Below are 12827 nucleotides of genomic sequence, written 5' to 3'. Positions count from 1 at the left end.
CTGGATTATAAATATAGCTGTCTGAATTACTTGCCTAGATATTCAACAGGTAATAATTCTAATAGCTCTTTGTTTTGAACCAGTGTTTCCTGGTTTGAAAATCCTCTCCCTGAACTCGGCTAGCTTCCCTAATCCAGTTCTTCCCCCATCCAGACAATCAGCACCTAGACTGCTATCCCAACCAAGCTGCAAATCTTAGATACGAGAGGCTCCAGTGCAGTTTCAAATCTAATTTAGGAATACTGTCTCACTGCTTCTCTCCAATTAGCTTACTCCATTATCCTCTATTATGGAAGTAGTCTTGGTCCTGTTAGTATGTTCCAGGTGCGCACGTTTCTCCCTGCTTGCGATCGGGATGAGGTTTCCTAAAGCTTTTACAAATTGAATAAAAACTTTTTATGCAAAATAAAAACATGTCCCACCTTATGTGACACAGTCACATGAGGGGACATGTTTCATTAAATTTTTATTACATGTATTTATTTTTTTCATAAGCGCTTCAATCTCCCTGAGGCAGCTCCGTGTCTCAGGGAAATTGAAGCGCTCTTTCGCACGCATGCGAGAATGAGCGCTGGACCCAACTCTTCCTCCTCCAACCGCATGCACAGGTAGCGCTGCACTACCGCTCGTGTATTACAGTGGGTGGGCCTTAATTGGCCCGCCCGATGCGGGGAAAATTCAGGCCTATAACACAAAGATACTGGTAATCATTGATAGAATTTATTGTTACCATAGTACAAACCTCCTTCAAGTAACTCCAATTATTAACAGCTCTACTACTGAAATAACAATGCCATAAAATAACCAATCATAACTGGGAAACTAGTGATGCCATACAGGCCCTCTTTAAATCTGTGATAGCTACCATAACTGTGGTGAATAGGCAGGATGTTAACCTTCCAGCAGCCATTAGGCAAGTTGAGGAACCTGCAAGCCAGGCACTAAGGGAATGCGCTCGGGTGCATCGTTAAATTTTGTGGGCAGAATTTTATGTGCCGGGTTGGGCGCGCACCCGACCTGATCGGGCATGAAATAGCAGGCGATGGTGTCAGGCGGGTGTCCCGACGTCATCACATGTTCGTGCGATATTTCGGTCGATGGGCGTGCTGCTGATTCTCGCGCGCCCCCGCCGACAATTAAAAGGCCTATTAAGGCCATTAATCTATTAATTAAGGGAGATTTTTTGTTGCCCGTCCAACGTTACAGTTGGAGGGCGGGCAAATCAGACAGATGGCCTTTGCATTTTTGAGGAAACCCCATCCACGGGCGGGATGAGCTTTCTGACATTAATTTAAAAAAAGATGTTTTGACTTAATTTTTACTATGTATATGTTCATGTGAGTGAGTCCTATGTGGGGACATTATTTTCAGAATTTCCAATCTTTATTTTTGATTTTAAAATTTGTCAGCTCCTGAGGCTGCTCTCTGCCTTCAGGGGGCTTTCATTGTGCACTCCCCTGTGCCCGCCCAGACTTTAGCGCTTGCCCTCCTCCCGCCCCCACCCCAGCAGTGCTGTACTTTTCAGCACCCGTTTCACACTGGCTGGCCGTTAATTGGCCAACCAGCGTGAAATCGCGGCCGGGGACCAATCGCAGGTAGTGGACCGTTTCCCAGCCGCTCCCAGGCCCGCCCACCCAACAACCCGAAAATCCTGCCCTGTATGTATGATTGAAAGTGTTGTTGTATAAAGTTGCTATGAAATGGTTTTTTATTGGTGGCTTTTATTTCAGGATTTTGGCCAAGATGATGCTGTGATCCATAGCAGAGGAATTGAAAAGTGTGGGAATTGTGGATAAGAGTGATGTGGCGATGACATCAAAGGGGAATTGGACTGATGGACAGTCATCCAGATGGAAGAGGTTCTGGGTATCTCCTTCCTTCACTTCCCCCTTCTCCTCCTTTTCCTCCCCTCCTCCTGAGGTGCCAATGGCTGCACCCTAATGATGGTGTGATTGTGGAGGACACAGCAGATAACCACGATCTCCTGTGGGTACTGGAGGGCTGTCCTGAGCAGTTCAGGCAGGGGAAACATCACGTCAACATGCCGAAGATTTGCTTCACAAGGTTGCTGGTTGCTGCCTGTCTCTCATGGTAGTCACACTGTCTTCCCCTGGTTGGAATCATTAGCCAAGTATACAGCGGATATCCCTTGACACCCAACAGCCAGTTTCTGGTTCTTCTTGTTGAGCAAAAGATGGCAGGAGCGGCTGACTGATGTAGGATGGCAGCTTTGTGGCTGCTGCCAGGATGGTGGGTATTCACTGAAAGAATCATCTTATCATGGTCATATATGAGCTGCACATTAATAGAATGGTAGCCCTTGGAGTTAGGGAACATCTTCCGTTAACATGTTGGGACCACAGAGCCTCATTTATGCAGCCAATTGCACTCTGTACCATTGGGAAGCCTGCCAGCCTGGAAAATCCATGTGTTCTGACCTCCTGCTTCTCCCTGGTCAGTGAGAAGACAATGAATTCCCCTTTCCTCCTATACAGGGCCTGTGTCACAATCCTGATGCAGCAATGGACAGTGAACATATCAGCTGTTACCTGCTTCCTCTTAGAGGGATCCACTGGTGTAGAAATTTAGGGCCATGTTGACCTTGATGGCCACTGGCATCACTGTCCTCGCCCTGCTGTGATGCTGCAGGCTTGGTTGCAGGAAGTGGCACAGTTCAGTCACCAGCTCCTAAGTGAAGTCTAGCCACCATCTGTTAGTTAAGTTAGAGGTAGGAAAAATGCTCCCGAAAGACCCTTGGGAGATAGGGCCTTCTATTGAAAGCTGTCTTCCTCCTCCTCCTCACTCCGCACACGCCTTTCCCTCCCCACTGCCTGTACTCTATTTCTAAGCCATGCAGCATCCCAAGAGGAATCACAGGTACTGTATAGCCGCCATACTGAAGCAGACTTTCCCCTGACAGACCGACAAATTCCTCGGATCTCCTTGTCAAGATCCAGCACCGCTCCCTTAAAAATCTAAAAAGTTTGCAAAACTCGTCCAATAACAGAGAACACAGTATAGATTAAATCATTCTATGCTAAAGTACCAAACTTGCATGTAAGGAATTGGCAGCCAATTTTTCACCATGGTTGGCTGTAAATTTGCTATGAACCCTTTTCATGCTTTTGGTGTAGACTAATTCTATCCCCAGTACTTCCCCTAACTCTTCACCAGCTGAAGTAAGTCATAAGCACCTCACTTGGAAGTTTGATGGTTAGCCCTTTAAATAGCACTATGGCAGGGGTGGTGGGGTGGTGGTGGTGGTGTTGGGTGCAAGGTGGGGTGCTTATGCAGCTGAATGTGTTCAGTTAATTGCAACTATTTAAGAGAAGGTGTAATATGGACCTACATGGAAGATTGTGCGCAAAATTAGCATTAGGGGCTGTCTGAAGTAACAATCCACCCACTCTTACATGTTTCTAACATATTCCTGGTACGATCACACTGACACCCTATCAGTCAGTGCTGGACACCCTGTGCTGGAAGTGGCAGAAGTATTGTACACAACGCTTTCTTCAGTTTAGGACTTCCTAAGAGCTAGCAACAACGAATTTCACACCCAATATTCTTACCTTTTGCGAGAAACCTCTAGTGAATCCTCTAAAGCCCACCAGTTATGCCTCTGAATGCTTGGAAAGAAAAGATTGTCATGCACCATACAAGGATCACTCATCTCTACACGAAAGTTGTAACTGGGGTTTTACAATAGGCAAAGGACCCTGATTTGCATATCTAAACAACTCCCTGCATTTCTTTGGGTGACTATTTAAAGAAGTGTCTTCTCAGGTGGGCAAATGGGGGCAAATAGGGTGCACAATGTGCACAAGACTTTCAAACATCAATCGCTTGTTTTCCAAGCACGATTCGGGCAACCATCAGCTCAATATTTCCCACTGTCATCTTTTTGTCTTCACTTGTTATCAGTTTATTGAATTTTATCAATGTGGTTGAGATATTCTGATGACACACACTTGCCAAGGAGGAGAACCACAAAGATACAAGAAAAATTAATAGCTTTGTTTGATATGGTCAATGTTTTATTGCTAAACCACTTTGTAGCCAAAGTTACATTTGTGTTGTCTACATTAGTAGCAAAGTAAAAAATTGAAGTAACAAACTTAAAATTTGTGCATTTATCCAGCAGAAAATAATTTGTATGAGTAATTATTGTTCTCTTGATATATCAGATTGAGAATGTAATTTAGAGGCATTCCTTTTAACATCAGTTATGTTATATTAATGTTGAAATGAGTCAGCCAGTTAGTTAGATCCAGAATGGAGCCAGGTAGTCTGTAAAATGGAGTTTGTAAACTAATTGGAAGTGATGTATGTAAAGTTGTTCGAAAACCTTATCAAATATATTCCTTGCTCATTTAATATAGGATTATATCGAGCCCACAAGAAATTCAATATAATCTCAATACAGTTGTCACATGTACGAGCTGTTGATTAAATTAATAATGAGTATTGTAAAATTGATGACTTTAAATAATTAAACCACTCACTTAAAATTTCAAATCTTATATACTTTTATATGTGAAAAACCCAAAATAAAAAAATTAAGATTTTTGTAATTAATTATTTGTAAATATTTTTTGTTCTCTAAATCCAGTGACCAGTTTAGTTTCCAAAGCTTGGTTCATTGGCATTAAAAATTAATATGCCTTTTGTAGAATAATTCAGTACTTTCTCCATTATACCTCTTCAGTTACCAATGTGGCCAATACCGAGGTTTGACTGGGTACCTTTCAGCTTCGGATATGCCATTGACATTACACCTTAAGCACTTGAATACTGTCACACAAAGGTCACCTTCTTTGTACAGCAGTATATAAAACACCACAACAAGAGATCAACAAGGGATAAATGCATTAACATTAGCAGTGCACGAAGTAGATGAACTATCTCACAGTACAATTTTCACTGCTTTCCTTTACTGTATTTTTTATCTTACAGCATCACTCTGCTTAACTCGAGAAATCTCATAATGCTTAACGCAAATAGTCTGAAAGTTGCTGTGTGTGTACGCCCATTCAATCAGGTAAGATTATCCATTTCAATATTTAAAATTCCAGCCGTGAAACCTGTCTGTAGAATCTATTATTTATTTCAACAGATAGGATTGAAATAAACAATTTAAAAATGCATTCATAAGCCATGGTATATCATTTTAATTTATTTGGTGATAAAATGGTATTGTAAGTAAATTATAACCCTGAGTTTATTTACCCTCTCTCTCTCAGTCCCTTAGGATTGTAGATGACTTGCGTCCACTCTGGTTCGATGGGATCTGAGATGGTTGATAAGTCCAATGTGTGATTTGCAGACTTTGCCACATACAGGGCAGCTGGTGCTTGAAGGGTTGGGTAGAAGGTTTGTGCACTCCCTCCTATGCCTCAAATTCACTTCTGCACATTCCCGACAAAGTCTCTCGATGTGTTCAGTGCCTTCCCGAGTGAGCCTTCTCCATTTTGCTCGGTCACAAGCCAGGGTCTCCCACGAGGGGCATGTTTGACCTCTTCAGGGATGCTCTGACAATGCTGAAGCATTTCCGATGTCCTGAGAGTTTCCTGCTTTGACCAAGTTCTGAGTAGAGCACTTGCTTCAGAGTCTGGTGTCAGGCAAACAAGTGATGAGTCCCGTTCAACTGAGTTAATTTTAAGTGATTAGCGCCTCGGTGCTGGGCAAGTTGGCTTGGGAGAGGACGCTGCTGTTGGACCTCCTTTCTTGCCACCGGATTTGGATGACCTTGTGTAGGCACTGCCGATGGTTCTTCTCCAGTTCTTTGAGGTGTCTGCTGTAGGTTGTCCAAATGTCCAAAGTATATAGGAGTGTGGAGATCACTGCTGCTCAGAAAACCATGGCCTTGGTCTCGATTTGAGATCCTGATTCTCAAATACTCTTTTCCTCAGTCGGCTGAAGACTAAGATGGCACGTTGGCAAACAGATGGCAATAATGAATTTACTCAGCTATGTCTGCCTTTAATTACCCTGCGCCCACAAGAATGAAGCTTGCGGAGGGGGGTAAAATATCAGCAGTATGGCACACAGCAAAGGAACACTGCTCACACATCCCATGCCACTTTAATAGGCACCTTTCAGACAGTGTGTGAGACTCTCGCCCCAAGCAGGTAGGTCCTCACTGAGATTCAAAAGTCAAGGTCTGATGATGTCATTCAGACCCTGACCATATTTTAACCATCAACATATGGTGCCAGCCTTGCCCCCGGTAAAGATGACCAGGAAACCTGGTGTTGAGAGGCATCAGGCCCAGGAGAGGACTGGAAAGTTTGATCACTTTTATTTTTTAAAGGTTTCCTTGGGGTCCATTAAATGTGTAAATAATTATCATTTAATTTTTTATGTTGATAAAGGAAAATTTTAAATGAGTTTCTGACCAGGATAAAGAGGTGAACTTCTATCTTGATGTGGATGGCAGATTAATTGTTGAATGTTGCCATTAAAGATGAAATGATGCATGATTAGAATTTAAATGTGTTGTGCAAAGTCAATGCGCATGTTATTTGTGGAAATTACATGCAAGTGATAAATTTACTCCCACTGACACCCTGCATGTTGACAATTCACATGAAAGATAAAGAACCATTTTATATTAACATAACAGCTTTCTTTCAGATATGTCTCAAAACGCTTTATGTATAACAAATTCTTTTGAAGTTCAGTAACTTGTTATGTAAGCAAAAGTAACAGCCATTTTTTTCAGAGCAAGATCCTACAGACTGCAATGAAATTATGGCCAATCAATCTGTTTTTGAGGCCACTAGTTGATCCAAACTGATTAGGACTACAGGGGTCATTTTCCAATTTTGTGCTTCCTGCAGGGAGCCTTGCCTGCAGGAGGTTCTGGTGTATGCTACCATTATTATAAATGGTGAAAAATGTGCAGGATGCACCTGACTTTAGGATAAGAGAAGCCAATTGCCGAGGCTCCCCACTGACAATATAAAGTTGGAAAATGATTCCTAATGTTCATGGACTCAGTGTGAGCCTGAAAAGAAAAATATACTGGCATGTGTAAAAAAACATCATGACCAACTCAGATTCAAAACTGTGGATGTGCATGAGCAAATTATGACAGTGTTTACAGGATAAAATATTCTCTTGATATTCTCCACTACTGGTGTCTATGTTGTACATAATAGCAGCTGGGTGGAGTTCAGAAACTTGGGCCCGTGATCGGGTCCACGCCGCCATTTTATGTGGGTGGGCCAATTAAGGCCAGCCCAGAGTATTTCTCGACTCCTGAGGAAAGCGGAGTGGGCAGGCGGCAGTGGGTGAAGACAGACCGCTGGGTCCAATGGCGACCTGGCTGCCTGTTTAAATGAAGGCCTGGCAGACTTCTCTAGGCTGCTCACAATGGCAAATGCAAGGCCACAGCAGAGGGCTTCTGATGAGCAGGCCAGTCCGGAGGGTAGGCCAGTGGGACAGGCCAGGCCGGAGGGTAGGGCGGGGGGACAGGCCAGGCCAGAGGGAGGGCGGCGGACCAGTGTGCCCCTTGTTTTTGGGTTGACTGCCTTGCTGCCCTCCTCGAGGAGGTGGCAGCACAGTGGGAGGTGCTGGTCCCCCAGGATGGGAGGAGGAGGCCCCCCCACATGACAAAACGTGCCTGGGAGGAGGTGACAGAGGTGGTGAGCTCCTGCGATGTGGTGTGGTGCACCTGGATCCAGTGTTGCAAGCGCTTCAATGACTTGTTGCGCTCTGGCAGGGTGAGTATCATGTTGGCATTGGGCATTTAACCTAGCAGATAGACTTAACCCCCTGCTGCCCCCCGCCTCAAGTCTGAGTGTCGTGACTGCATTGAATCATTGACAGCATTTGTCCTTTGCTGGGTGGGCCAGCAGATATTGCCCATGCTGCGATCAGTCTGAGAGGGAGATGAGAAGATGTACTTTTGCCCCCACAGCATGTGTTACGCTGAGTCCCACGTGACTGGTTTGGGGACAACCTGGAGGAGCTGCACCTAGGTGCTGGGTTTGAATTCCAGGACATGTCCTAGTCAGGGTGATGAGTTGGTAGGAGGGGGGCTTCAAGGTGGCGTGGCAACGAACCATCTGCTGCGCTCTGTGCTCCAAGTGCTTGCCCCTCCTTGCTATGGAAGGATATACTGTGTGGTGCCTAATGTGATGTAAGCAGCATGTGTCCAAGGGCGGGGTGGGGAGCAGGCCCAGCATCTTTGTGTGCGTGCTCGGCAGCAGCTGGGTGAGGAGGTTCTGGAGCCCTGATATGTCCCATTCTGGTTGGGGTGGGCCGTGCGTGAACAGAGTCCATGTGCAATTTTCCCTAATCAATGCTCTTCTCTCATTTTCAGGAGAAGAATGCTCATAACGCGGCAGAGCGTGCGAGGACTGGCGGCAGCCAGGCGCAGATCACCATTCTTAGCCACTTCGAGCAGGAGGCCCTGGATCTGGAGAGGCACCATGCACCCAGGCCCACTGGTGTCGGTGAGGCTGGGGTGCCACAGCCAGGTATTTATGCCCAACAGTGAGGTCAGCATTGTCCTCCCAACAGCCATAGCATTGCTGATTGTTAGATGATTTAAGTTTGCAACATGGCTTGACCATTGGTTATGAAAGGATGAGCATATAATGATCTGGGGGACAGGGATGGGCTTTGTCATTGTCTCCACGCTAAGTGATTCACTGCCCTTGTTCTTCCTTTCAGCATCATCAGAGCAGAGCCAGGAGGAGGAGCAGCAGAGTCCGCCTCTCACACCTGAGGGCCCTGAAGTCTCACCAGCATCACACCATTTCTGCGAGGCAGGCACCAGCGCAGATACTAGCACATCAGTGGGAATTCGAACATCGGCCAGTGTCCTGGGGCACAGCTGTGAGGGCACCTCACAGTCGCTGGAGGAGCTGACAGAGACAGAGAGTGCCCTTGGCGCCAGCAGTCAGAGGACTGCAGGGGACCAGGCACATGCTCAGTCGGTGCCTGATGATGGGCCTCTGGAGTCGTCCGTGACGCAGCAGGTGCAGGAAATGCAGCCGGGCGTGTGGGAGCATCTGGGGGAGATACATGAGGCTATGCTTGGCTTGGTCTCCGTGGTGGAGGAGTCTACGCGGACGCCCTCTGAAGCAATGAGCCACATGTCCGAGCGCCATGTGTCCTCCATGGAGAGAGAGGCAACTCTTGTGGTGAGCCTACTCCAGGGGACTCGTCAGGGCTTCCTGAGGATGTGCTCTGACCACCAAGCCCTCACATCAGCATTGACCTCAGATGGTCAGTGCCAGTGTGGGAGGTGGTTTAGGCACCATGTATCCCAGCTCAATGCCCATTCATCCACGGTGAGCAGGGAGTTCTGAAGCGACCTCATGTCAGCACAGCAGCTGCCTGTCGTCTCTGCCGGCTCCTCTCAGGGCGCTCTGGATGAGGGCGGCAGCTGCTCTGCCCCTCTCCTAGTGACCGTGGCATCCGATGAGGCTGCAACGACTGGGGAGATGCCAGCTGTGGAACTGGCAGCTCCCTCCCAGGCGGGGCCAGCACAGGCTCCATGGGCCAGAGGATGACCATCAAGGTCATTAAGGCCAACAGGACAGCAGAGTCAGCAGGCTGTCTCAGATGCCACTCCGAGCGATGGGGCAGCACCAAGACGTAGCACCTGGAAACGGAAGCATAAGGCACCATAGGCACACCACGGGTTTGTCACTGGTGGTTTTTTATTGGCCTGAGATGAGGCTCTTATGATTTTATTTGATTTGTAACACTCGTCTTTTTTTTGTAATAAGCTGCTTTGTTTCACACATTAAATTCAGATATGTCACCATGGCTGAGGGTGCCTCTTTTCTTCTGCATGTGTATGTTTTCCAAAACTGTAATGAGTGCTTTTTTGGACATTCACCTTTATTAACAATCCCCTTAATTACTGTTGCTAACCTGGCAGATTTTACACTCAGGTGTCGAGTGTCAAGCCGACAGCCCAGGCTTGACCTGATGGACCATCTGTGGTGTGCTAGCTGAAGGTTCATTGGATTAAAGCCTCCCGGGTATCCCTGCCTCCCTGAAGTATGCCTGGGTCAGCGTCTACCCCCTCAGCATTTCCCTGTGCGTGCTCATCCTCAGACTCAATGCTGGACACATCGTGTGCAGCCGCAGGCACTGCGTCGACATCTTCATCGTCCACTGTGTCCCCCCTTTCCAGCGCAAGATTGTGGAGAGCGCAGCATGCAACCACTATCACTGAGACACGATCTGGGGGGTACTGGAGTGCGCCCCCTGAGCGGTCCAGGCATCAGAAGCGCATCTGGAGAGGACCGATGGCTCTCTCCACCACAGCCCTTGTGGAGGCGTGGCTCCTATTGTAGCGCTGCTCAGCTTCTGTTCTTGGATGGCGGAGAGGCGTCATGAGCCACCTTCTGAGGGGATAGCCCTTGTCACCCAGCAGACACATCCAGCCGGGCTGGAGCACTGAAGATCCCCGACACCTGGGAGTGTCTGAGGATGCAGATGTCGTGGGAGCTGCCTGGGTACCTTGCACAGGCTTGTAAAATCACCATCCTGTGATCACACACTATCTGCACGTTCATGGAGTGGAAGCCCTTCCTGTTGATGAAGGCACCCAAGCCCGGTGCCTTGATGGCCACATGTGTGCAGTCGATTGCACCCTGGACACGGGGGAAGCCAGCAATGGCTGCAAAGCATCTGGCTCACTGTGTCTGGCTTACCTGGTCCCAAAGGTATTGGATGAAGGTCAATGCATGCCTGAACAGAGCGTCTGTAAAGTGCTTGACACAAGTGTGGACAGCTGATTGGGAGACACCGCAAAGATCACCCACCGAGCCCTGGAAGGAGCCAGAGGCATAGAGGTTGAGGGCATCTGTGACCTTTAGAGCCTGTAGCATGGGGTGTCCATCCACACAGTTCATGGAGATCTCAGGCCCAATCATCTGACAGATATAGTTGACTGTCTCCCTTGAGAGACGGAGTCTCCTTCGGCACTGCACTCAGACATATTGAGGGAGCTGCTTCGCCACCTGTATACCCTGGCAGCAGGATAGTGGCGTCTTCTGCGGCCCCTTCCACCTTGGACCTCCTGTTGGCCCTGAACCCCTTGTGCCTGCGCCTGGCCTCCCAAAGGTGGCTTCCCTGGAGGCTGAATGTACACTCCTGGCCTCCTCCCCCTTCTAGCCCTCCCTTCCTCCTCAGAGGAGGTGCCTCCAGTGGAGAGTTCAGCTCCCATACCCAGGCTTCCTGAAACCTGCAGACCCGGAAAAGATTCCTCACTGCAGAGTGCTGACCTGAAGGTTAAGAGTCCAGAAAAAGCAGCTGGTCTGCGTTTTGAAGTACTGCAGATCACACAGGCAAGTTTGAAAAACTCTCAAAAATAAATACTTGACTGTGCACATTCACGCCCTCTTATCCCGCCTGTGGATGAGGTTAAGTCAAATGTGTCCTACCCGCCTGCCCATTGTGCCTGTGCGCCGACCCGAAGATTGCACGGGCGCCAAAAAATCAGCGTCGACCGAACACTTAAGGACTGTAAGTGGCCCATTAATTAATGGCGGGCGTGCATCGGACATCATCGCGCACCTGCCCAGCCAAATATCATGATGGCCCGTGGTGACGTCGGGAAGCTCGCCCGACGTCACCGTGCGTCATTTTATACTCGGACATGTGGGGCCCGCCCCTGCACGACAGCGGGAAAATTCTGCCCTTGATTGCAAATCTGCCAAACTGGAATAGAACATGGAGCTTCTTGAACATATAAACAAAATTCTTAACTGTTAGTTGTTTAGTCTACTGGTGTGTCAACAAATTATCATTTGGTTAATACCACCAAGGACTCACAATGGGGTGGCAGTTCCTGCTGTAACTCTACTTGGGGTTAGGTCTCTGTTCTTTAAGGGATTTTGCAGTCTTCCTTGTTGGGGTGATCTTTATCTTAACTCATAAAAGACATATTTCTTATCTCTTAAAAGGGAAATGTCATCAGGGGAGGGTGAGGAAGATGAGGTTCAAGATTTGGAGCACCATAATCCCATAGTCTGGGAGCTCCTGCTTCTTCAGCTTATTTGGGACCATAAGCTGGTAGGCCAAGTGAGATACAGTGTATTGGCCTTCTGGTGGGGTGGTCCTTACATGGAAGGCCAGGCTGGAGTAGACTGCTGAACAATACCCAATTTTCTTTTTAAATGAGATCGGTTGAAGGGGTTAATAGAAGATTGCATATAGTCGATGAGGGGTGAGCTACCTGCCCCCAAAAAGCAGATAGTGGATGGCACCACGGATGCATGTGCAGTGGCACTTTGACCCACCTGCCCCAGGGAAGTTAGATGCCCTCCAAATGTCTCCACAAACACTAGTATGATCAGCATTGGATGTCACCAGTGGCCATGATCAAGATGCCATCCTGTGGGCTTTCAGAACTAGTGTTTTTAAATTAATCAATATGTGTTCTTTCCTGTACTTGATTTTGTCAGAGAGAAAAAGCAATGCAAAGTAAATGTATCATCTCTATGGCTGGCAACAGTTGTACCATTGTGGATCCCAAAGACCTGAGCAACAAAAAAACTTTTACCTTTGATTATTGCTATTGGTCAACTGATGGATATATTGAGAATGACCAAGGAGTTTATCTGCCTGATGGACCTCACAGTAGATACATCAACCAGGTCAGTCAGATAAGCCTCTCTCAAAACAAAGGTATAGGAATGCAACCATTAGTTGGTTTTTAATATTATAATTATAGATGCTGATGTGCAATTAAGTATTAAAAAAATCTGAAATGTTGTACACTTTTATAGCATTTTAAGTTAAAACATTAAACCCTTATCTTGAGCTAAATAATAATAATTTAGAATAAATTGTAT

The 12827-nt window shown here is 47.0% G+C and overlaps 1 protein-coding gene across 1 annotated transcript in view; it reads left to right on the top strand.

Moving 5' to 3' along the window:
* Positions 1 to 564: 564 nt before the first annotated feature.
* Positions 565 to 12827, top strand: part of LOC144693567 (kinesin-like protein KIF28) — a 65899-nt gene continuing 53636 nt past the window's right edge. Inside the window, exons 1-3 of the mRNA XM_078563409.1 lie at positions 565 to 608; positions 4957 to 5041; positions 12438 to 12629. Of these exons, the coding sequence (XP_078419535.1) occupies positions 565 to 608; positions 4957 to 5041; positions 12438 to 12629 (321 nt within the window). The remainder of the gene's footprint in view (positions 609 to 4956; positions 5042 to 12437; positions 12630 to 12827) is intronic.

The sequence above is a fragment of the Cetorhinus maximus genome, chromosome 18 (assembly GCF_964194155.1).
Source record: "Cetorhinus maximus chromosome 18, sCetMax3.hap1.1, whole genome shotgun sequence".
Taxonomy (NCBI): domain Eukaryota; kingdom Metazoa; phylum Chordata; class Chondrichthyes; order Lamniformes; family Cetorhinidae; genus Cetorhinus; species Cetorhinus maximus.
Note: the sequence above shows the minus strand (reverse complement) of the source record. Positions and strands in the feature narration are given on the sequence as shown.